We start from the raw sequence: 24,548 nt of genomic DNA, 5'->3' as shown, positions 1-24,548 counted from the left end.
ATCAATTTCTCCATCCCTCCTGGATCATTTCCATCAGCATACAAACATGCTGTTATCTTCCCATCTTTAGTAAAACAAACAAATTTTCTCTTAATCCCTCTTCCACCTCTCTTAGTATCCATTTTTTCCCCCTTCACTTCATGGCAAAATTCTTTGGAAAAGTGATCTATTCCCGGCCCCAACTTCTCTCCTCCTAGTCTCTCTCAAATGCATACCACTCAAGTTTATATCTCCATCACTCGGCTGAAATTTAAGGTCCACTTTATTAAGCTTTATTAAGGTCACCAAAAGCGTCCATTTTGCTAAATCCAATGCTCAGTTCTCTTTTTTTATCTTGCTTGACCAATCACAAGCTGAGATCTTGATGACTGTCTCCTATTTGAAACTTTCTTCACTTAGCTTCCAGGACTCCACACTCTCTTATCTCTCTAGCTACTCGTTTCAGTCTCCTTTGCTGGCTCCTACCCATCTCCTTGACCTCAACTTGTAGCGGTTTTCCCTTCTCAATCCTTGACCCTCTTCTCTTTTCTCTCAACACTCCCTACCTGGGCGATATCATCCAGCCTCATGGTTTAAAAGTGCCATCAATATGTGGATCCTGTTGGGTATCAAATTGGTATCTTTAGGGGTGCCTGGGTAGCATAGTTGATTAAATATCCAACTCTTTCTTGATTTCAGCTCAGGTCATGATCTCAGGGTTGTGAGATCAAGGGGGCATTAGCTCGGCACTCAGCATGGAATCTGCTTGAGATTCTCTCCCTCTCCTTCTGCCCTTCCCCCCGTTCATGCATACTGTCTCTCTCAAATAAATAAATAAATACATATTAAAAAATTTATATCTTTTGCCTGAACTCTTCCCCTGAGCCTTAGAGGTGTATCTTTAGTTGCTCAGTAGACATCTCCACTTAGATATCTAATAGGCATCTCAAACTTAGTGCACCCCAAACTAGGCTCCCGAAGTTGTCCCTGTTCCAACCTATACTTTCCATAGCCTTTCCCATGTCTGTTGATGACAGCTCCACCTGGTCCCTTTCTCACACCACACACCACACATCTGAAAATCCTTTTAGCTCTACTTTCAATATCTATCCAGAATCATTCCACCACTTCTTGTTCCTCTACCATTATCATCTATTCCAAAACACTGTCATGTCTCTATTAATGATACAAATAATAGTTAAGAGTGCAGGCCCTGGAGTCACACCATGCAGGCTTCAGCCCTGGCTCTGCCACTTACTAAAGGTACGACCTTGGACAATTTTTGTCCCTGCTCTGTGTTTCAATCTCCTCATTTGTAAAATAGGGATAATGATAGTACTACTACTACTACTACTACTTATTATTATTATTATTATTATAATGACTAAATAAGAAAAAATATAAAGTGCTTAGAAAGTATCTAGCCAATAATATGTTATCAACAAATGTCAGATGCATACTATTATTCTATAGATCTTTATGGAACTCCATGATAATACATAGAAAGTAGTAAGCAAGGGGCACCTGGGTGACTCCATCAGCTGAACCTCAACTCTTGATTTTGGCTCAAGTCATGATCTCATTGTCCTGAGATTGAGTCATAGGTCAGCTCCATGTTCAGAGTGGAATCTGCTTGAGATTGTCTCCCTTCCTCTGCCCCTCCCTGACCTCTAAAATAAATAAATAAGTAAAATCGAAAGAAAGAAAGGAAAGAAAGAAAGGAAAGAAAGAAAGAAAGAAAGAAAGAAAGAAAGAAAGAAAGAAAGAAAGAAAGAAAGAAGTAGGCAAGAAGATCAGGGAATTGTGGAAATGGCCATTCTCCTAAGCATGAGCCTTCCAAATCCTTAAATACCTGAACCCACCAAGGCTTGGGAGTTATTGTTCCAATCAACTCTGACCTGTGCCTACTGCTTGGTATGTTGCTTATTTTGTGCAGCTTCTACCTACAAATTTATAGTATAATAGTACATAGATAATATTTCTTGATTGTTTACTATTTGTTATTGCCGTCTCTTTTTCCTTTGTCTTGAGAGCAATTTCTATAGTTCCTCTTCTTCCAAACTTCATTTTAATTGCCAGGAACTGGACAGCCCAGGTGGCTCAGGGTTTAGCACCACCTTCAGCCCAGGGCGTGATCCTGGAGACTGGGGATTGAGTCCCATGTCAGGCTCCCTGCCTGGAGCCTGCTTCTCCCTCTGCCTGTGTCTCTGCCTCTCTCTCTCTCTCTCTCTCTCTCTCTCTCTCTATCTCTGTGTGTGTGTGTGTCTCTCATGAATAAATAAATAAAATCTTTAAAAAAATAATTGCTGGGCACCTTAGATAGCCTTAGTTCTGATGCTGGCTATGTTCTGGGTTGATCTCCCCCTTTCGGGATTCCATGTCTCGTTTGCTGTCATTGCCACCAAATATAACATTTTAAAGGGTGTTCTACAAACCCAGTTAACAATTCTGTCATAAGAGCCATTTTAAGTTCTCATTTTATTGACACAAAGAAGCTGAGCTTGGCGAAAGTGACTGATATGAAATGGAAAAGGGTAAGGTGCTGAGAGGGAGTGGGAAAAGTAAGTAATTAAAACTATCCCCACAAAATTCGGGACCAAGAAAATAGACTGTAAAGGAAATTGAGAAATTAAAGAATTTCCCTAAATATCCAGAAAGCAACTCCTTGAAATTGGACTAAGATTCAATGTTTAAAAAACTTCAGGAGTTTCTTTTAGCTAAATACTAGAATTCTTAGGAGACAGTCCCTTTCTGTTGTGTTTTTGTTTCAGTGGGATTCACAAGGGCACATGGTAAGCTGGCTGGAAAACACTAAGAAACATCCCCCCTACTGCCAACCCCCTCCCTGACTTGCCACTCACATAATCCAAGGCTCTTGATCACATACAGATTGCAGACACCAAATAAATTAGGCAGATGGAACTCATACATCAAAGCCACCTACTTGGATTCCTTTTTGGCCATTGGTGCATTTCCTCTCTCTCTTTTTTAATCAGCCTCATAAATCTGACCCTGACAAGGTCCTACCTCTCCATACCAATAGTTGGAGGTGAGATGGTAATTTGTCCTCAAGCTTTCATTTGCTTCTCCACTTGAGTGACCCTCAATGCCACGTGGCATCCATTCATTACAGGGGCTCAGGTGCAGCTATGGGGAGGTATGTGCCAAGTCCTACCAAACTGGTGACTCCTTCCAAAAGCACAGGATGGTTCTCCAAGCACCATGCACATCAGATGATTACACTCCACAGTGTAGGATGAAATCCTTGGCATACTGACAGCCATAAAGAATACAACACAGTGTTATGTATTCTTCAGAGTATCTCATTCCTGATAGCTATTTATGGACTGGCTAATGATTACCTGGACCCAAATAACTTTCTCAAGAGGTTTATCCAAAGCAAGAATTGAAGGTAAAAACAGAGTTGTCCAGGATGATGACCTCTCTGAGGTAGGGGCATGTGCCTGCAGACTTGTGCTAAATTCACCATTTTCAGGGACATTCAACTCAATCTTTGTCTCCTGGTCTTGAGAGTGTGAATTTGGAACATTGACCTAGCTCATGTGTCCAAGTTTGGATTCCTCATTGTTTGTGGAGAACTTCCTTCTGACTTCTAGCAGCTGCATGTGGCTGAGCCTTGAGTCCTGGAGTCTGCTTTTTTTTCTCCCTGTCCTTATAAGGAGTCTGTCTCTTTTATTTCTCTCCTCCAGATGCTATCCACCCCTGGCTTAGTGTCCCCTTGCCCTCTCTGTGTTTCCTCAGCCCCTTGCATAGGGAGGGGAAAGTCCAGACACTCCCTGTATTCTCCTAACATGATTGGTACACATAGAATGCAGTAGCCATGGGCTGTCATTTCTACAGAGGCATTTCTATCTAGTCCATTTAAAGACCTTGAGAAATGGAGATACCTTATCGTACTCTGGCAGCTTATTTTGGCTATTCACAAAATAGCATTAAACCTCTTTTATGGGCTCATAACAAAAGAGTCTATTGAAAGAGCATAATGGTTTCTCATACTGTTGAGTGCCCATTATTCCACCAATACTACAGACGATTTATGTTTTTAGGGGTCTTATAGTAGGCCTCCATTCTTTTCATTAGGGCACAATCCTTGGGAGAGTGATGGCCTGTACTATACCTAGGATTATGGCTTGCAAATGTGAGCAGCCACCAAATGTTATTGTTGGAGATGATAAATGACAACAGCCACCATTCATATCTCGAGCATTATTAGAAGTCAGACTTTACAATCACTAGGTCGCTAAGTGTTTCATATTCCCTGTGGAATTCATTCCTAGAGCAACCCTAAGAATATTACTACTTGGTTCCCCATTGTACAGATGAGGAAACAGAGGTTTGGGAGGCTAAGTAAATCTCTCTTCCTCACACACAAAAAAACATGCTAGAATTTGAACCCAAGTTTTTCTGACTCCACATCTCAGAATCTGTATTATCTCTCTTTGTGTCAGCATAGCATGTCACTGGACTCCCCTGCTTTGGTAGGGAAACATGCTTTGTCTTGGTGCTTGAGCGCCTAAAAGGAGGCTTTGACCCAAATCTCTCAGTTCTTCTAGCTACACTTTCCCTGAAGCAATTTCATCCAGTCCTGAGAATTTAAATATCAACATACATATAACACCTACATGCTGACATCTCTAAAATCTAAATCTTCCTTCCAAAATCCTTTCCTTCCTCTCTGGCTCATATATCCGACTGAGATTTCTAAATGGCATCTCAAACCTAACAAGTCGAAAACAGAATTTTGCCTGACATCTCGTACATGATATCACGGTTCAAGCAGACCAGAAATGGAGGCATGGTCCTTGATTTCTCCTTTCCCTCCTCTGGACTCACAATAATTTTGTGACCTCAATCTCTACCCACTTCTCTGTTCTACTGCTGACTTTTTAGTCTAAGTGAATAATACCCCTTGTCTGGACTATTGTAACAAACTCCCAATTGGTTTCCTTATTTTCATACCTGCCACCCCCCAGCCCCAATTCATTGTCACTCATAGCCTTCTGAGTGACATTTAAAGCATGAATCACCTCATGCTCTTCCCTGCTTAGAACTCTTCAAGGGCTTTTTTTCGACTAAAGTCCAAACTCTATAGCATGGCCTTTAGGACTACATACAATCTGGCCCTTGACTAACCTGTGCTGAATCTTCTACCACTCACTGCCTTATTTCCTGCTCTTAGCTACAGTGGTCTCTCTTCAGTTCCTCCGTGGTACAAAGCTCTTTCATGCCTCTGGACCTTTGCATTTGCTATTCCCTTCACCTGGAATGTTCTCCTCCTGGCCCACAGGTGCTCAATAAATGTTAACTGAACAAATGAGAACAGCAGATTGCCTCTCCTACAAGAATAATATATACAATATGAAAAAAAGTCATGTCATTAATAACTTATTTAGCCATTTGTATTTATGACATATAAATTATATGAGCTTCATATAATTCGGTTATGGGTTTTCTGAAGCACGTTTATATATTTATACGAATGGAGTAGGGAGAAGGGAGTGGGCACAGGGGTGGAAGAAAGCATATCTAACATGTAGTAGTCATGAATCCTGTGGAGTAGATGTTCATATCCATGTTTTTCCAAACTTAGGTGATTTGGGGAGGTTAGGAAACTGGCTAAAGTTAGCAGGTAGGAAGCAGTAGTCTGGAAATTATAGGTGGTCTGATTCCAGCACCTCTGTGTGGTTCCCAGATCCTGGGGCCTTCGAGTAGACACAGCTGAGAGAGGAGATTCAAGGGTAAGAAAAAGGGGAGACCCATGGAAACACTAGTTTTTTTGTTCACATGGGCAGCATTACAGGCTGCAGTGAACCCCATGAGGAGACTGAATATCTCAGCTATAGCCAAGTCTATGCTGGTTGTCAAACATGGCCTGAACGAGCTGCATTAGACCTCGACTTCAGAACCTGGTATCCACACACACAGATAAGGCGGGGAATGCAGTTACGTATGGCAATTAATAAGCCACCATCTGCTAAAGCATCCCACTCCGAGTGGGATTTAACATGGTTATGGGTTTCTCTGAATGTGTGTGTGTGTGCGTTTTTCCCACCATATGTGTTTAAAGGCTCCAAAAAGGAAACAGCTTAATCCAGGAATGTGAAAAAGAACGGTGACATTCTGTGGTGTGTCACTGAAATGAAAAACTTATCAGGCACCATCTATTTTGGGGGTTTTGTGGTATTTTGTGGTTTCAGGCTTCGAGTTAGTGACAAAATGGCACTGCCAAGATGACTTACCACATGCGTGGGGGAGAGAAGAGCACTGTGGTAGGCGCTCCTTCTAAAATTTCCTTTTGGCTTTGCCCTGGACTGAGTTGACACACATATAGAAAATATCCTTTTTCCTCCAAGGCCTAACTGAGAAAGCATCTATTCTACTTGGCTTACCTATATTCTTCCCAATGGAAATTAATCCCTCTGTACTACATTTCCTGTGGGAGTCTCTGTGATCGCACTCATCCCAGGCAATCCTTCCTGGTAGCCTCTTGCGTTTCTATCTTCCTCTTCTGCTGACCTCAAGTTCCCTGAGGGTTACAGGCTATGCTTTTTTTGTTTCTGCATAAGCCAGTGGGACCTAGCACAATAACTTACTTTGGAGGTACTCCATATACGTTGTTGAATGAAAATTGTTTCAGGGGAACAATTTAGGATGGTGACTTTAACACAAGATACCTCAGTCATCTGCAGAAATGACATGTTGTAGATTAACAACATAATCGACTATGTCCTTCCATTAAATGCTAAAAATGTGTGATATTATTAAAAAAAAATAGCCCCATTTGTTATGAGAGCTAGGGCATGGTTTTGCTTAGACCACACATGGTGGGAATGTGAAATGGTGCAGCCACTCTGGAAGAACTGTGTGGAGGTTCCTCAAAGAGTTAAAAATAGACCTGCCCTACGACCCAGCAATTGCACTGTTGGGGATTTACCCCAAAGATACAGATGCAATGAAACGCCGGGACACCTGCACCCCAATGTTTCTAGCAGCAATGTCCACAATAGCCAAACTGTGGAAGGAGCCTCGGTGTCCATCGAAAGATGAATGGATAAAGAAGATGTGGTTTATGTATACAATGGAATATTACTCAGCCATTAGAAATGACAAATACCCACCATTTGCTTCAATGTGGATGGAACTGGAGGGTATTATGCTGAGTGAAATAAGTCAATCGGAGAAGGACAAACATTATATGGTCTCATTCATTTGGGGAATATAAATAATAGTGAAAGGGAATAGAGGGGAAGGGAGAAGAAATGTGTGGGAAATATCAGAAAGGGAGACAGAACATGGAAGACTCCTAACTCTGGGAAACGAACTAGGGGTGGTGGAAAGGGAGGAGGGCGGGGGGTGGGGGTGACTGGGTGGCGGGCACTGAGGGGGGCACCTGATGGGATGAGCACTGGGTGTTATTCTGTATGTTGGCAAATTGAGCACCAATAAAAAATAAGTTTATTATTAAAAAAAAACCACATGGTCTAAATTCTCTGGAATCTAAATGTTTGAAATAAGGGAGGATATTGCTTTTGGTCTCAGCACTGGGGCAAAAAAAGGGTTGAAAGCTTTTTAGAATATTCATGGTTAGCATGGGTCGCTTAGCATAGGTATGTCAATAAATCATTGCCACAGCTCTGTGATAATTGGAGATCTCTGTGTGTGTGTGTATGTGTGTGTGCGTGTGCATGCACAGACATTTTATAAGGAAATATTTATTTAAGAACTTCCTGTCAAGAGAAATACAATGAATGTCACAAAGCACCTAGATATTATGATAAGTGTGTTTGCAGAAGACAAAAGTATTTTGTTTTCTAAATATTTAAACATGGCCAGCATGTCAGTTGGGATGTTTAAATGTTATGGGAATTAAGAAGGACTCTAGAGTGATGTAACGGATAATTCTCTCCAACCTAGAAAGGAGAGTTGGAAGCTGAAGGATGACATAATCAAAGTAATATTTGAGAAAGAGGCATTTGGCAACAGTATCCAGGATAACTGCAGGCAGGGCTGCTCCTGGAACCACAGGGGCAAGGGGAAGCTGTAAGAATAATCACATGCAAGGCGGTGGAAGCAGAGCCATGGCAAGTGATAGAAATGTGGAGGAAGGATTGGGTCTGAAAGACAGTTCAAAGGAAACCCCCCCCCCCCATTATTTTGGTGAATGTGATAGATAAGTCTAAAATCTTGAGTCTGGGTGACTTGAATGACCTGTCAACACCCAGAAAGGAGAAGTGGGGAGGGGCAGCTGGATGTAGGGAACTACAAGAATTTGCTTTTGGACATGCGGAATTCAGTAACGGGGTGAGACATCTGGATGGCAATTCCCTGTCTCCGTCCCTGTCCTTTTTGGACATTGTGGTTTCCTGACAGATGCGCTGGGGCTATCAGATCTGGAGACGGCAAAGAGAAAATTTAAGACAGGAGAAGAGTCAGCTAAGTTTGAAAACGTTGAGGTCACAGCACAGCCATGGCTGAGACAGGCCACTCTGTGCCGGTTGGATACCTCACCTCCTATCATCCTGACTCTCTGCCAGCCTAAATGCCCTCATACACTGACTGGATTCGGGCTTACGCTTCTGCTTCTAGTCATCTGCAAGCGTTTAGCTTGTCATCAGGCATTAGAACATGTCAGCTTTATGATTTAAAAATGTAGAAAAAAGTTCTTATTTTACAGTGACCCAAAATATTAAAGCCTCCAAGCTTGTGAAGTAGATATATACATCAAAGAAGTATATTCTGACTGTAATGCCAGTATCTCTGATCTAATCCTCTTGGTAAAGTTTAACTCATCCTTTGGAACTAACTCAGGAGTCTCTATGTAGCCTGCCTGCCTCCCCAGGCTGTTGGTTTTTTCATTGTCCACGTTCCCACAACACTGTTCTTATTTCTGCTAGAGCACATGGAACAGTTGATGTGACTGTCTCTGGCCACTAGACTGCGAGCATCTTGAAGATGGAAACTATTCACTCATCCTCGGATCCCCACTCCCCTAACAGAGTGGGGGTCATTGGGTGATCCTTCACTGTCGGAAATATCCAAAAGAGAAATTTTAAGAACATGGATGGTGCAACGTGCAGTTGCCGTAGCAAAGCCTGTGTACACATCATATGTCACATCCCTGCCGATGCTGTTAAGGCTGCACCAGCAGAGGCAGTGCTCTCATTACATGCTGCTGGCCCATATTTGTAATGTGTGACATTTTTTATGAAATACTATCAAGGGTAATCCATCATAGAGTAACCTTTGGATTATATGCTGAGACTGATCTTAAACATAGACATAAATGAACTTCAAAAATAATGCTATTTTCTAAGAAGGGTATGATCAAAGAGTTGTGGCTAGGAAAATAAAGCAGAACATTATGCTCTTTAAAGTCAAACAAAAGTGCCTGAAAAAGAGGTTTCCTTCTGTCTACTCCAGTGGGGGACGGGGTTATTGTGTGAGGATAAGCAGGTGACTGAAATGTGGCGGACTATTTCTTGTAGGACAAGTGTATGAAAATGTAGATGAGTTCTCACCAAAGGTTTGATCACCCTTGGGGCTTGCAAGGTTTGTAATCACTTTGTCTCAAGAAGTGTTTTTTGTTTGTTTGTTTTTTTGTTTTGTTTTTTTTTTTTTGTTTTAAATAAAAGGACACATGACACCTTGAGTGAATTTCAGATGTCAATTGCTGGCTTACAGTTAAAGGCATTTCTCTCTGCATATCCATAAAGATCTAGGATTTTACACACATTTTATAGGGTATAAATAAAAGAAGGCTTCTAAGTCTCATCATTTTTGTGTAAATCCAGATAAGACTCCTTTGATGAGCTTAGCGTTTCCTGTTAAGGAAAAGCTTATAGGTGAGAGAAACACTAAAATTATAATTCTTTGTCTTCCTTAATTAGACTAGAGCTCCCCATAGATCTTGCTGAAGCTGTGAGAAAATCCAAGCAATAATTCACATTGTCAGGTCAGCAGATATGGGCACAGGGGTCCAACATGATGGAAGGATTTGCTTAGGTGACCTATCCATGAATGGCTCAGAAGAGGTACACAACCTTCACTGGAAATATATGCTCTGAAGATGCCGAGGCCAAACAGCAATGAAAATAAATCCCAGCAAGGTTCTTATTCCACCTTTACAGATGTCATTCCAGAGGAAGTATATAAATCCCATTAATACCAATTGATGTGGGGCACTAATTAATAAGTTCCATTAAATCATGGAGTAATGACATTTAGCATCTAATGAATGCCTCGTAATCTCTTGATCATTAATATTTTATAGCATAAGAACACAAGAATTGGCATTGTGGGCTCATGCAGCATGGTTTTCTGTGTCTGACAGGGCCCCAAGGGCATTAAGTGGCACAAGGGTATTGCCCCTGTGTTGTAAGACTACACAACATAAACGGTTGAATCTTTCAGTGACCCCGAGTTCTAGCATTTCCTCATTTTAGTAAATGTGAATCTGTCATTCTCCCAATTAACATCTGTGGACTGCTAGTGCCCTGGAAGAACAGAAGGGAGCTAAGATGCAGACTTTGCTGTGTAGCATTGCTTTCTTGTTGACCCTCCCATTGCATGCAAGAAACTTGCACGGGAGAAAATCATTACTTTGATTTATTACCGGGGGCTTTCTTTATTCAAATGCAATAATCACCTCACAGAGCAGGTGCCATTGCAAGGGCTTATTGATCCTCTGCTCTTCTAGAAATTCCAGGAGGCCGTCACTCACTCCGCCGGGAGATAGAGGTGGTCCACAAAAAAAGAACTCAGTCTCAGAGAAGGCTGAAGGGAAGTGGGAGAAAAATCCCTGTCCATCGTCGTAACGATCCGATCCGGTGACATTCGGTGCCTTTTTTTTTTTTTTTTTTCTTTATTTCTTTTCTTTTCTTGCAGAAGAGGGGCTGGAGGAGAGACAGCGCTTAGAGGCTGCAGTGGGCAGGAGGGAGAGGGAGAGGGAGAGAACACCGACAGAGAGCTGGCCAAGGGGTCTGGGAGGCTGCATCCTTCGGGCGTCCAGAGAAAGGGTCTTCGGCTCCACCTCACGATGCCAAAGAGCTAAATCTCGCCGCGCAGCCCGGTCTGGATGGGATTGCTTCTGGGTGCAGCACGGGACACTGATCACAATCAACTTGGACAAGTGACAAGACCGAGTCTGATGTCGATGGATGTCTTCTGAGGTCGTTGGAGGGGAGAGGACAGGAGGCAGCGTGCTCGGGGGTAGGTGGAGAAGCAGCCTCGAGGCCGGGGCCGGGCTATAAAGGGACGCGGAGTCGGCGAACAGCGAGACGAGCCCCGAGTGGGGGCAAAGAGGAAGGAAGAGTTGGCGAAAAGTAGGGGGAAGTGGGGACGGGGTCAGGGGAGAGAGGAGGAGAGGAGGGAAAGTGAGGGCGGCGGGGAGGGATTAAAGGAAAGGGGGCTCGCCGGGGAGAAGGGCGGGCGGCAGGCTCGGGAGGTGGAGGGGAGGCTCGGGCCGAGCGGCGGGGGGCGGCGGGAGGCGGGCGAGGGGCCGGGCGGGGGCGAGGGGGCGGCGGGGCGGGGGGCCGCGGAGCGAGCGGCGCGGCGGGCCGGGGCTGCAGGCGCGGGAGGGCGGCGGGGGCAGGTGGGGCGCGCGGGGCGGGGGGGGGCGCGCGGCGCGGAGCCGAGGCCAAGCGCATTGTGTCTGGCGGCGGCGCGGGAGCCCGGCGGCGGCCGCGGCGGGGCGGGAAGCCATGGAGCCGCGGGCGCTCGTCACGGCGCTCAGCCTCGGCCTGAGCCTCTGCTCCCTGGGGCTGCTCGTCACGGCCATCTTCACCGACCACTGGTACGAGACCGACCCCCGGCGCCACAAGGAGAGCTGCGAGCGCAGCCGCGCGGGCGCCGACCCCCCGGACCAGAAGAACCGCCTGATGCCGCTGTCGCACCTGCCGCTGCGGGACTCGCCCCCGCTGGGGCGCCGGCTGCTCCCGGGGGGCCCGGGGCGCGCCGACCCCGAGTCCTGGCGCTCGCTGCTGGGGCTCGGCGGGCTGGACGCCGAGTGCGGCCGGCCGCTCTTCGCCACCTACTCGGGCCTCTGGAGGAAGTGCTACTTCCTGGGCATCGACCGGGACATCGACACCCTCATCCTGAAAGGTGAGCGGCCGCTGCGCCCCGCGCCCCGCGCCCCGCGCCCCGGGTGCCCGCGCGGCCACCTCCCCGCCGCGCCCCGCGCCCCGCGCCCCGCTCCGGCTCCCTCTTTCATCCTTTCTTCCTTTCCCTCCCCTTCTTGCCTCTCTTGCCCTTCTTCTTTCCACGACTCTCTTCTTTCCTCCTTATCCTGCTCTCCCTCTCCTCCTCCTCTCGAGGCTGGGCTTTAGCCGACCCCCCGCCCCGGCCCCCAGCTTTTATCTGCTCCTTTCCTTCCTTTGACTCCTCTCCCCCTCTTCCCCCTCTTCCCTCTCTCTCTCCCCTCGTCCTCCTCTGTCTTTGTACACCTGCCTGACTTGCAATGCATGTGTAGATTTTCTTGACGCTGCTCCCCTACGGAGGGTGACAATAAAAAAAAAAAAAAAAAAAAGCCCAAAACCTTTCCCCAGCCGGGCACCTCTCAAGTTGTGCTTTCCTTTTAGACATACCTTTGGAAGAAAAGCAGTGCAAGCCTCCGAAGAGGCGGAAAGAGGCTTTTTCTTGTATTGTGCAGATGTTGGGGTTAGATGGAACCGGCCTGGCCATCCCAGCCTGGCCGGCTAATGGGAAGCTAAGGAGGCCCCAGACCTTCTTGCCGACCCCAAAGTGCAGGGTTTCCTGTTGATTAGACGTCAGATAGCATTATTTCATTGGTGAGGCACTCGAGCACAGGTAGGACTTGCTTCTCACCTTCCTGATCACTCCACCCACCATCCTCCGTTTCGAGGCACACCGGGGTGAGGGCAGGAGCGGACCTGCCCAGGCCCTTTAAAGCACAGCTTTCTGGATTTGGCATAGAGTCTCTCATGTCTGTGATACCTTGTAAGGTTGCTTTTTGTTGTAGTTGTGGTTTTGGGTACTGAGTTGTAGAGCATTAGTTTGCTTTTCCGAAATCTATGCAACACCTGGCTTCCATGCATGTAAGCAGAAGTTTGATTTTTTGTTGTTGTTGTTGTAATCTCATTCATGTAAAAATATTCAAGTGACAATCCTATTGGTGAAGTTTCCTTCTAACTTTCAGAGCTCCACTCTTATTTTAAATTATTTTTCTCTGAAAGGAAAAAAAAAACCCACCCTCTTTCCCTTGGACTCATTATTGCAAAAAAAGAAAAATCACTACATTTTAGTATTTAGTAGCCATTTAGAAAAGCCAACAAACAGACTTGTGTGGAATTACAGCGTGGAATGGAATTACATAGAAAGGAGGGGGTTAATAACATTTTGGCCTTCGGAGTCTTGTTAGTTGGCATATTCTTCATTTCTCATACATGTCAACTTCCTCCTTCCCATGGCTAGCTCAGCTGGGGACTGCCATCTGAAATCTGTCTGTGCATGGAAGGACTCCAGCACTTTTGGGGAGGAATAAGATACAGTAACCTTCCTTTGGGAAGTACATCTTTTTCTTTCTTCTCCTAACTCACATCCAAATCTGATTTCACCTCATGAAGATGCTGCATAATTAATTCTGATAGTAGCATAGTACATGAACAAACTGTAAAAGCTGGATTTGGAGGCTCAGTTATGGAATGCTCATTTAGGCAAGGCAATTTTGAAAGCTAAGCAGCATAGTCTGTCTTTGGAAGCGACAGAGCTGCATTGCCTTAGACTCTTTCTATGCCTACAGTAGTTGATTGCACGTAAATTGCATATAGTGGAATGCCTGAAACAGCAGGGCAGAGCCTAACCCAACAACAGGAGAGGGGCCCCCACAGGATACTGCACATTCCCCACCTCTGGAAGTGCCCTGGCTAGCTGAGGTGCCCAGCTCTGGGGTAATCCAGAGCCAAATATCCTAAAAGTAAAGGGACTTTAGAGGTCATTGAATCCCGTCTCCCACCTATTGTTCAAAATCCCTTCTACATTCTTTCTGGCAAATGTCTGTCCAGCCTAGCACTTCTATAAGATTTCTATACTAACTAAAATGATCATATATTTCTTGTCATGAACACAGTGTTTTAGATTAAAACAAAATCACCTTTATAACATTGGTGGTGTTTAGCTAATCCTTTGTGCAGAACAGTAAAGGGTTCTAGGCTATAACCAGAAGACATGGACTCCATTGCTGGCTCTACTGCTCAGTTGCAGTGTATCCTCCAAGAAGTGTCCAGACCTCATTGGCCTTCGGTTTTCTTATCTATGGTATTAGGAAAGCTGACTATTCTTTAGGGAATTTTCTAGTTCTAAAATTTAACATTGTTATAATAATAACAGTGTAATTTTAGCTTTCTGGGAAGTTAATGAGCTGACATTATTACGACATGAGGAGTTGGGAGAAAATGACAGCTATCAGTAGATGATAGGATCATAATTTGTTGTTTGGGAGACGGCCAAAAATGCTTCAAGTACTTTCAACGTTGCAACTAACCTACCTTGGGCTAGTTACATAACTCTTCTGGCTCTCCATTTCATCACCTATGAAATGAAGGGGCAAAATGAACAGCTTAAAATTCTATAATTCTACAAATAGTTTGATTTTGGCACCCGTATTAGGTAAGCATTATTACTTTTGTTTTGGCATCTGATGTTCGTGGCAAATCATATGTCATACATATGACAAATGAGTCATATGTATCTAGCAGTTGACATCACATCCAATTTAAAAATTTAAAGAACTAGGGTCTTATGGTCTACTTTTACTTCCTTCTCTTAATTATTTTGTTGATGAGTTTTAACATTTAGAAATTGTAGTCATGAGAAATGAAGAAAAATAGACTTAGATGGGGGAGGTAGGTGGGGAGTGGGGTGGGGTGGGTACGGGCCGCAGAACCACCTGGGATATTTAGTGAGCTTTGGAGAGAAAAAGAGACGAGCTGTTCCTCATAGGACTTAGAAGGCAAAACCCGGAGGTGAGTAAAAGTTGCAGAGAAGAAAGTGTGAGTTGATAATATGGAAAACATTCTCACTGTTGGAATTGTTTGCATTTCCTGTTACTGGAGGCCAGGCAAGTATTTCTGAAAGTTGTAGAGGAGACAGAAACAGTCAGTCTAAACGATGAGAAATTAGTTTTGAAATGGAATGTATAGACTATCTCATCTTGATCTACTTAAGGAAAATCACAGAAAAACATTGATTTCGATGGGACAACTATTTGGGAAAAAATTACCAAATTCTAAGTGTCACTCTTCATTATGACTCTAGTTCACTGCTAGCCCAGAGTGACCCTAGGTCTAGACTGGACCTCCAAGCAGGACCTTCAGTAAGAGCAGTGGTAAATTTCTTGATAAATGCCTTGAAAACCAAGACTAGAACCCTGTGCTCCTCTGCCAGGCTGACAAAGGACTTTTTGCCAGCCCAGTTTGAGTACAGTTGTTTTTCCAGCTGCCAGGCCTCTTAACTAGCATTGCATTGGCCAGTCCACATATCTGTCTCTTGCCCACTGGGATAACTTGCAAAGGCTTTAGAGATTTTAGGTTCATTCACTATTTCCATCGTTTCCTATCCAGTGCGGTAAATGCCAATTGCAATTATGTGCAAGGTAATGAGGAAGACGTGGCATGTGGGGTTCTTTTGGGTTTGAGTTGGTCAGTTGACGCTAAATTATTCTTCCATACAATTCCTTCTTGCAGCTGACTTTTGCTGCTAAAGAAGCTGTACTGGTCAAAGTAGTGTATGCAAATGAAGTCATCCTCCACTTAGCAATTAGAAGGATAGAAAAGTTGAGAGAGCCTAGTTACAGGAACTTGAAAGAATGGACTTAAAATGTAGAGCTTCAGGCCTCCCTGTGCCACTGGGACTGTTAGAGGTTTGGAAGAAACTGTACATATAAAAGTCACAGAAAGTCAGTAAAGCGGGTGGACGTGGCGTGGATCACATAGGAAGCCCAGGGAATGAGAAAAAGGTGACCTAAGGATAGGTTCTCCATTCATTCATCTGATTTATTCACTCAACGAATACATATTGGGTGTCAGGTATTGCTCTAGGTGTAGAGGTTACAGGAGTGCATACATGGACATAAGTGTCTATCCTCCTAGGATTCCTATCAAGTGGTGGAGGAGTTATTTTCTAGTGGGTTACGTAGGAACCACCCGTAGTAGGTTGTGGGAAGAGCGCTTGGAGAGGGCTGCTAGCACTGGTAGGCAAATGACAGAGAATACGGTGCAAAGTGATGGACTGCTCTGCCCTTTGGGGGACGCCGGCCCTTCTGTTCCAAGTACAGCTCTTCTGTTTAAACTACTGGATGAACATTCAAATAGGAGGACAGATGGAAGGAGACTCAGTTGGAAACATTATATAATGCTTCTCTCAGTTACTGAAAACACTGATTTTAATAAATAAACATTGATGAGGCTTGTGAATACATTATGTAGAACTTTGGAGAAACTAATTTTGAATGGGAATTAGTCATTGAAATTATATCGAAAGTTCCAACTGTTCTTACTAGCCCTCCCTTTAATTTTCTAAATTTTTTAATTAAAGTTTTTCATTAAAAACCATTAACGTTACATTTCAAGTATATGTACCTTGTTGATGTAAATCAAATTTTAGTATTATATATTGCCTGCAATAAACAAAAGGAAGATTCATGTTGCAGTGTTTTGTTTTTATGAAATTGAAAGGGGTAGGATTTCAGAAATGTGAAGATGATAATTCTGTATGCATATTGTTAACTTGTATAAATCATTTGGGATTGAATTCTTGAAACTTGAAATAAAACATGTCCTTGTGGTTTCAGAAGCATTTTTCATCTAATGAGGTAAACAGAGATATCAAAGACAGTAGGACACATATACTTTGTCATTTTGTTCTGTGTAAGAAAAAGAAAGTAGGAAAATTGGTAGGAATTCATTGAATCTGTTCTTCATTCTGCTAATGATTTATCTGTTTCCCCTGTTGCTTATTTTCCATGAAATTAATAGTCTGTACAGGACCCACCAAGTTCTACCTGACACGGAAATAGATTGATGCTTTTCTTCAGCTCATTTGTAGACCAAAGTATCATTTGTGTTAGAATAATTATCTCCCAAGAGCAGATTATCTAGGAAAGTTGAGAGGCTAGCACTGTTTCTCCTCCCCGACCCATTAGGTCACATATGGTTCTCAGATCTTGTCTTGAACTAGAAGATGCTGCCAGCAAAAGGATTCCTTAGTTTTGGGGGTGCTGGGGATATCATCAAGACTGTCTTTTTCTTTCTTTACTCTGAAAGCCAGTGGTCTCCGAAATTGTTTTGAGCATCACTGTATATAATTTATATTCATTCATTTTTAAGTTATGTGCTTGGACCATACCAACATATGCGTCATAAAACACAGACAAAAGCAAATTTTGAAGGAATGTGGTAATAGATATCAACAGAAGTTCAACTATTTTCACCCTACATTCCTAAAGATTGCTTGTATACCCCCTGGCATGTGCATACTCCACTTTGAAGAGTGCTTCTCTCACTGCTCATTAGCAGAGCCAAGTTTCTCATCTGAGCCAAGAAACGAGTGATTTTTCCTATCCTGGCTGAACTTTATTACTTTATTGGGGGATGTGTGTCTCCCAGTACACTGTTATGTCACACACATTCATCTTGCACAGGGGAGAGAAGACACATTTTATTTTTGTATCATCTCTGATACCAGGCACAGGATTAAACGAGCCCTTTTTAATTAAACAACTGCCAGCTCATACTACACAACTCTTAATGACTAGATTTGTGGTTTTGTTGCAAAGTGTTTTGAGGCTGAACATAGCCAAGAGTAGCACTCTATGGTTCAACACGTTCTATTGCTAATGCTCCTGAAGGTTATCTTGAATAGAAATGAAATTCTTACTTACCATTCTACTATCGAAAAAAGATACTTGCTTAAATTCTTTTCATCTATATACAGGAATTGTTTTTTAAAAGTGATTTATAAACACAAAAGTGGATGAGGTTTTAAGCGGTTTGGGATCAGAATTGGCAAAATCAATGACCTTTTTATTCACCATGTCTCATGGATAACATTCAGCAATGGCCTTGAGAGGAAAAAAGGAAGAGTTTTTGCTATGTCATGGAAAGTTCATATCCAATTATATCCAAGTTGCTGTGATTTTTTCCCCTTAGCTACTGATTTTTCTTCTCCAAAGCTCAAAAAGAGCCTTCAAACTCTCAAACCTCAGGCCAACTACTGGTAATTGCAAGTGTTCTTGATTGCCTTAGAAGATAAGCTTTTGTTAGGGGAGCATCTGGACGTTAAGATCCATTGAGGGAGAAAAGGAGACTCCCCAGTGTAGATGCTAAGCTAGAGACCATCAGGAGTGGGAACATTGAAGGAATTTAGGCAGCGGATGGGGTTTCCCAACAGTTAACCAAGAATGGACTTTCCTTCCATCTCTGTTATGCCTGAAGGGCAGATTTTTGATCTGTGACCTCTGTGACCAAGCAAGCTGTGACCTCGGTGTGGCTTTCTCCTGTTTCACTCGGCCCACCTTTTTCCCAGTCCACCTTATCTTTCAGGGAGCTTCCAGTGTCCTTTCATACTCAGTGGTGTGAACATCTGTTCCATTTTGTGGTACTATCTGTGGCTAAAAGCATCAGATTTGGTCATTCTCTTCACTTGCCACCCTCTTGCAGAAGCAACTGGTGAAATAGAAAGGAAAAGTTGAAAACAGCCAAACTGGAGGATCAACAGCTACTTCAAATAGGAAATATGTCTCCTTTGGAATAAAACATTAGCTCAACATTCGGGGGGCAGTTCAGCTAAGATCATTTGAACAATGTAGACTTGCTTTAGGTTTAAAAAATTAGTTTTCCTACACTTACTATCTAAAAAAAAAAAAAACCAAACCAAACCCACAAACCACCACAACATTGATATTGTCTAAAGCGTTGCACAACTGGTTGTAAAGATCTTTATCAAAATAAAGGCATCTGTAAATAGAAAGTGGGCTTTATCTTCCAAAGCTGATAAAATTTATGACAGTTTATTTTTTTCACTTTCTTCTAGTGTTTCCCTGTGGTTAAAAGTGATTGCAATGATTAATCTATTTTACTGCAAGTTTTAACTAAAAGGATGTAACTGAACTTGGAGCATGAGAGACTCAGCATCCGTGTCTGAAGCTGACAGCCTTTGTTTGCTGCAGGGTAACTGGAGACTATATGCTGTGCTCCATCTCTCTTGAAATTCAGCCAGATAAACTGATTGCAGACCTAATAATAATGTCATGGGGCACCCATCAGAGAATGCACCAGCAAGTGAGAAAAGGGGAGCAATACGAACCGCATTTTAGTTTCTGTTATCTTAAATTGCTGAGGACACATGGAATTATTTCCTATAACTTGCTAGGTGTCCCCCAGGGTTCAGACTTTTTGATATTTTGTTTACAGGTAAAAATCAATCAACTAATTTCTCCTCTAAGGACCTAAAGGATGTGCTGTGTTCCCTTTTGGTTTTCTCAAGTAATTTGATACTAGATAGGCACGCAGAGAAAAGGTTCCAGAAATATAAATGGGAAATTCTGAATGTATTGATAATTCCAGAAGGCGTAATTGTCTCTTTGCAACAGGTCACTCAACTGCAAATCAACACTGATGCTTCCATCTGCCAATAAGCACTGACGTGCAGACTTTGGGTCTGTCACAGTAGAACAGGCAGGATTGGGAGAGTGGGGGAGTGGGGAGGGCTCTGTTTGGCTTGGATCTCTTTTGTTTACATGTTCAGGATTTTTATTTGGTGTAGGGGATGTGAGCATTTGCTTCACTCAACGATCAGTCAACAAATGTTACTGAGTGTTGGAAAGGAAACACTTTTGAAGATAAGAGGCTGCTTAGTGAAAAATATGGGTGCCATGTCCTCCTTTCTTGTAGGATTGTGCTTTCCCTTAACCATACCCAGAGTAGTGAGGAAGGAGGTCTGGGTAAGTGGTCAATTTGACTTTAGATGCCATTTCTTAAATTCTCACAATTTTGAAAACTGCTTACAGTGATGTTTACAGTTGTCATGGAATTTTAAACCCATACATCCTGTTAAATGGTACTCAGTGAAGTTATCCTGAAAAACAACAGAACTGATCGCCTGTCACGTGATTGAGAAATTATGAAACTGATCATCGCAGTGACCGTTTGATGTCACAAGAGACAACTGAAGGGGAGAAGAAACCAAACATATAATTGAGCCTAGGCCAACTGAAGCTCAGTGTTTGTTTTATGCCAGTGATGCTTCAGAATCCCTTGTGCTGGGTCACTTCATTCTTTGCACATATTGTAGGAGACTGGGTGTTCAGACAATGGAAGTATTGGTTGAAGAAAGCTGAAACTCATAAGTACTAGAAAAATAATGAGATAAGCTGAAGTAAGGAGTGGCAGGAAAAGTGACAGTGATGGCTAACATGAATATTTCTGAAAAATACTGTCTTTTGTTCAACTGTGGAAACAAAACAAAAGACACAAGGAAAGCATTTGCTATTCAGTAGTAAAAGATAAAACCCAGCCAGAAGATGTCCACCGAAGAAACATCAAAGTCACATTGTAGTTCTTTCCTTTCCTTTTTTTTTTTTCTCAAGAGTTACCTTTTCTTTCTGGAGGAGACTCAGCTTGGTAGGAGGAAAATGGGTGAGCTCATGTAGAATCAAAGATCCATAGAGTTGAAGGGAACTTTGAGCAGTGATTCTCACCCTATTTTTTTTTTTTTTTTTTTTGCTACGAAGCCCATAACAGAAGATTTTCACATCTGCTACTAGCACCTATCAGTTCTCGGCATACCAGTTCAAATTCCCTCCTTTTCTTTCTGAAAGCTTATTTTCAGAACACCTGTGAAGGAGGGGGTGTTGTAATCAGCATCATTTCAAATTTGTTTTAATTTATAAAACAGAGTCTACCATTTGGCTAAGGGAGGCCTTCAGTCTTATATAGAAGAAGCTAAACAGACAGCAGTCTGATGGGCAGTGGGGATGGGGGCTTTATCTACATTGCATAGTTTTCAGGCTTGGATGCTTGTAATGGGAGCTGATGGATATTGTACACATTGATGGTTTGGTCCCCCAAAGTCATCCCCAGGCATCACCACTGATTTGGAAAATTGGGAGCCATATAAATAACTCATTTCCTGTTCATCTTCAGAACTGATCCCAACATACCTGAATTGGGAAAAATTTTTTACAGTGATAGGAAAAAGAGTATAGAAGGTCGCAGTTTTGTATGCCCTCCAAGTGCGACATAGTTATTGAAATAAATATATCTGAGAGCCCCTGAGAGGCATTAAACAGAGTCGTTCCCTTGTCTCTAATCCACATATACAGACGACTCTGCAGTAATATTTTGATATGCCATGGGGGAAATTGAGTGCTTCTTACTAACAGGCCCCAGATTTTCATTTTGGAAATTTGTGGCATGGGTACTTTTTAGAGCATATTTTTATTTCTAAATGATAACAGAGTTTTTGTTTTAGCATGCTTCTAATTCTATTTACAGGTTAAAATGACAGACTTCTTTTTTCCCTGTCGCCAAGTGTTCTATATATGTAGTTTTTCTAGAGTTGTTTTTATTTTTGAAAAGGCCAGGTAGAGCAGCATTTCTGATTAGGTATGAAACATTATAATTTGAGCTGTGGGTCTAATTTTTTAAAATGCAGTTAATAAAGCACTTGACAAACATCTACTTACATAGCTGGATTTATCAGTTAAGGATCTCTTGGTGCCAAATAACAGAAAACCCAAATAAAAATGGCTTAACCTACAAGGAAAATGTATTATCTCCCATAACAAGATGTCTGGAGGAAACCTGTTCCCTGGGCTGATTAAAGATTCAGTGCTGTTGGGCTTTAGTAGTCCCAACATGGGTGTTTTTTGCCTTCAGGCTTGTTTCTTCCTGGTCACAGCAGTGCCATGAGTCACTTCCTCACACAGCTGACAGTTCAAAGGCTAGGAAGGAAGAGAGGCCATGCCCCATTTTTTGTGAATCTATTTTATAATAAATGTAATTTCCCAGAAGTCTCTGAACAGACTTCCCACTGGTCTCATTGGTGAGATTATTGTCACATGACCATTCCTAAACCAATCCTTGGTGAATGGAATGGAATTATCATAATTCCCTTAGACCAATTAATTTTTTCCCTGGTCCTGGTGAAGAGCCCAGTCTCCCCAGGGAAGCATTTAGCTGCCTGACAGATGAACAAAATTTGGTCTCTGTCAGCTAAGGAAGTGTGGACGTTGTATATACAACCACAGTGCACAGTGGTGGTGTCTGGGGATGACTGGAGGACCAAATCATTCATGTGTACAATATCCAAACTCCAAATGGCAGTCCAGTCCTACCTGTGGTCATTCTGTAGGTAGATCAGGACTGAGAAGAGAACCCAGATTTTCTACTAGCTTTTCCAGATTTACTATGTTCTCTCTATCCTGCCCTGATGGGCATAGGGGAAGAAAAACATCTTTTTCCTTTTACACTCCAGCTTCTCTGGTTGGGACCTTATAAAACAGAAGACAGATTAACAAAAGAAAACAAATAGAAGTTTGAAATGTACATGGTGCATATATTTGGGAGCACTCAGATAAGTAACTCAAAGTGGTGGTTAGAACTTGGGCTGATATGGCATCATAACAAAAGAACAATATATTTTTAAGAAGAGACCATACAAAGGAAAAGGACTTTGAGCTTCTAGGACTGACAAATTGTGGGAAGGCAAATATATGAGGGAAACCAATGACAGATAATGACCAGTTTTAGCAATTTTTAAAATGTAGTTTCCTTTGGTACTGTCTCTGGGATGATATGAGTCTAGAGATGCCTCTGGTGATTAGCTTCTATCCTCTCTGGTAGAGACGGGAAGGAGGAGAGCAGAGAAATTTTCTTATATCTACTTCTTCTCAATTGCCTTCAGCTCACAATAATCCTCATGAAAAAATGGCATATTTTGGGGCAGCATACTCTGCTACCTTTCTTGGGCACTTGGAAGTGCCTTGAAAGCCTGGTGCTTTTGTGAAGAGCTGGTTGTGGTTCTTTAATCTCGAGTGACCCAGGAACTTCATGATTGTTTCTAAGGAGGCTTATTTATAATTGCACTTAAAAAAATGGAATGTAAAATGTTCAAAATAGTGCATTTTAGGGGATATAGACGTATTCTAAGGTCCGATAGTGCAGTTGCTATAAATTTCATATGCACTGGGCTTGGTGAGATCAGGATTTCAGTGCTTCCTGGATGTACAACCTTATTCCCCTACCCCACCAACACACAGAGAAGGTCAGTGCGCACCAGAGAAGAGTTCTGTGGAAATCATTATTCCGAATATGCCTGACCCCCACCCCCAAGCCAGCCTGGTTTATAAAAGTCTGTTCGCCCTACAATATGACTTGTTTTAATTTCCCGTAGGAAAATAACAGTGACGATAATATGTTTCATTATCATCCCTTGACCGGTAACCCACTGACCATTATTACAAACTACTAAGTGCATCTATCACTATTAACAACTTGAGAAAGAAAATTAGCAAATCCTCTTGCTGTTTTCTGTGTCTTGATGTGTTGGTAGAAGCACATGCTCAAAACCTGAGAAACTAACCAATTCTAATTTGAAGAGATGCCGCTTTACTAGTGTCTTTATAGGGCTTGAATAATCCTTGAGATTTCTGTGAAGAAGTGTTTGCTTTCAAAATTGCAAAGCTGGAAGGCCACGTGAGGAAGCAATTGTTTGACCATGTATGATCTTGGGTTTGGAGGAGGGAGTAGAGGGAGACTGTGTTAGGATGAGCCCCAGTCATCTCAGCAGGCATGTTCAAGCTGACCCACCTCAGTGCACCTCACATTTTCTGATGGAATTACTATGCTCCTCTTGGATGTCTCATTTGAAACTGAGAGACCTATTTATTAAAGCTTGATACCTCTTTAGAGCAGGAATTTCAAAGCAAGAAAACAATCTGAACCATTACAGATGGGCTGAGCTAGCAGGATTTTAGCACAGAAGCCTCAGAAGATGGTGTAGAGCCACAAGGTATGTGGGTGGACATATATTTGGACCACCAGATTGCATGCCAATTTGTAGGTTCAAAAAAAAAAAAAAAAAACAAGAGAGCAGGCAGGAAAGAAAAGAAAGCAGGAAGGGACAAATGAGCAGCTATTTGGTGAATCTTTGGAGGACCATCTCTATGGGCATCTTGTTTCTTTAAATATAAAAAATTAGTACATTTATTTATCTTTCTAAAATCCAATCTTATCATGTCTTAGCTTTTAATAAAAATCTCTGTCTGAGGGGTTCCTCAGTAAATTAAACACAGAATTACCAAATGATCCAGCAATTCCACTCCTAGGAATATACCCAGAAGAATTGAAAACAGGGACTCAAACAAAATCTTCTACACGAATGTTAATAGCAGCGCTATTCACATGAGCCAAAATGTGAACACAACCCAAATGCCCATCCATTGATGAATAGATAAACAAAATATGGTATATTATATAATGGAACATTATTCTGCCATAAAAAGGAATGATTTGCTGCTAATCTTGAAACCATTG

At 42.5% G+C, this 24,548-nt stretch overlaps 1 protein-coding gene and 1 long non-coding RNA gene across 2 annotated transcripts in view; both read left to right on the top strand.

The window, feature by feature from the left end:
* Positions 1-10,343: 10,343 nt before the first annotated feature.
* On the top strand, positions 10,344-11,051 carry LOC140600696 (uncharacterized). Its single transcript, XR_012003860.1, has 2 exons — positions 10,344-10,737; positions 10,885-11,051. It is a non-coding gene; the product is annotated as an uncharacterized lncRNA (long non-coding RNA).
* Positions 11,052-11,625: 574 nt separating this feature from the next.
* TMEM178A (transmembrane protein 178A) overlaps positions 11,626-24,548 on the top strand; it is a 50,451-nt gene continuing 37,528 nt past the window's right edge. The window contains exon 1 of the mRNA XM_072770429.1: positions 11,626-12,099. Within this exon, the coding sequence (XP_072626530.1) occupies positions 11,700-12,099 (400 nt within the window). The 5' untranslated portion in view covers positions 11,626-11,699. The remainder of the gene's footprint in view (positions 12,100-24,548) is intronic.

Source organism: Canis lupus, chromosome 12 (assembly GCF_048164855.1).
Source record: "Canis lupus baileyi chromosome 12, mCanLup2.hap1, whole genome shotgun sequence".
NCBI classification, from domain to species: domain Eukaryota; kingdom Metazoa; phylum Chordata; class Mammalia; order Carnivora; family Canidae; genus Canis; species Canis lupus.
Note: the sequence above shows the minus strand (reverse complement) of the source record. Positions and strands in the feature narration are given on the sequence as shown.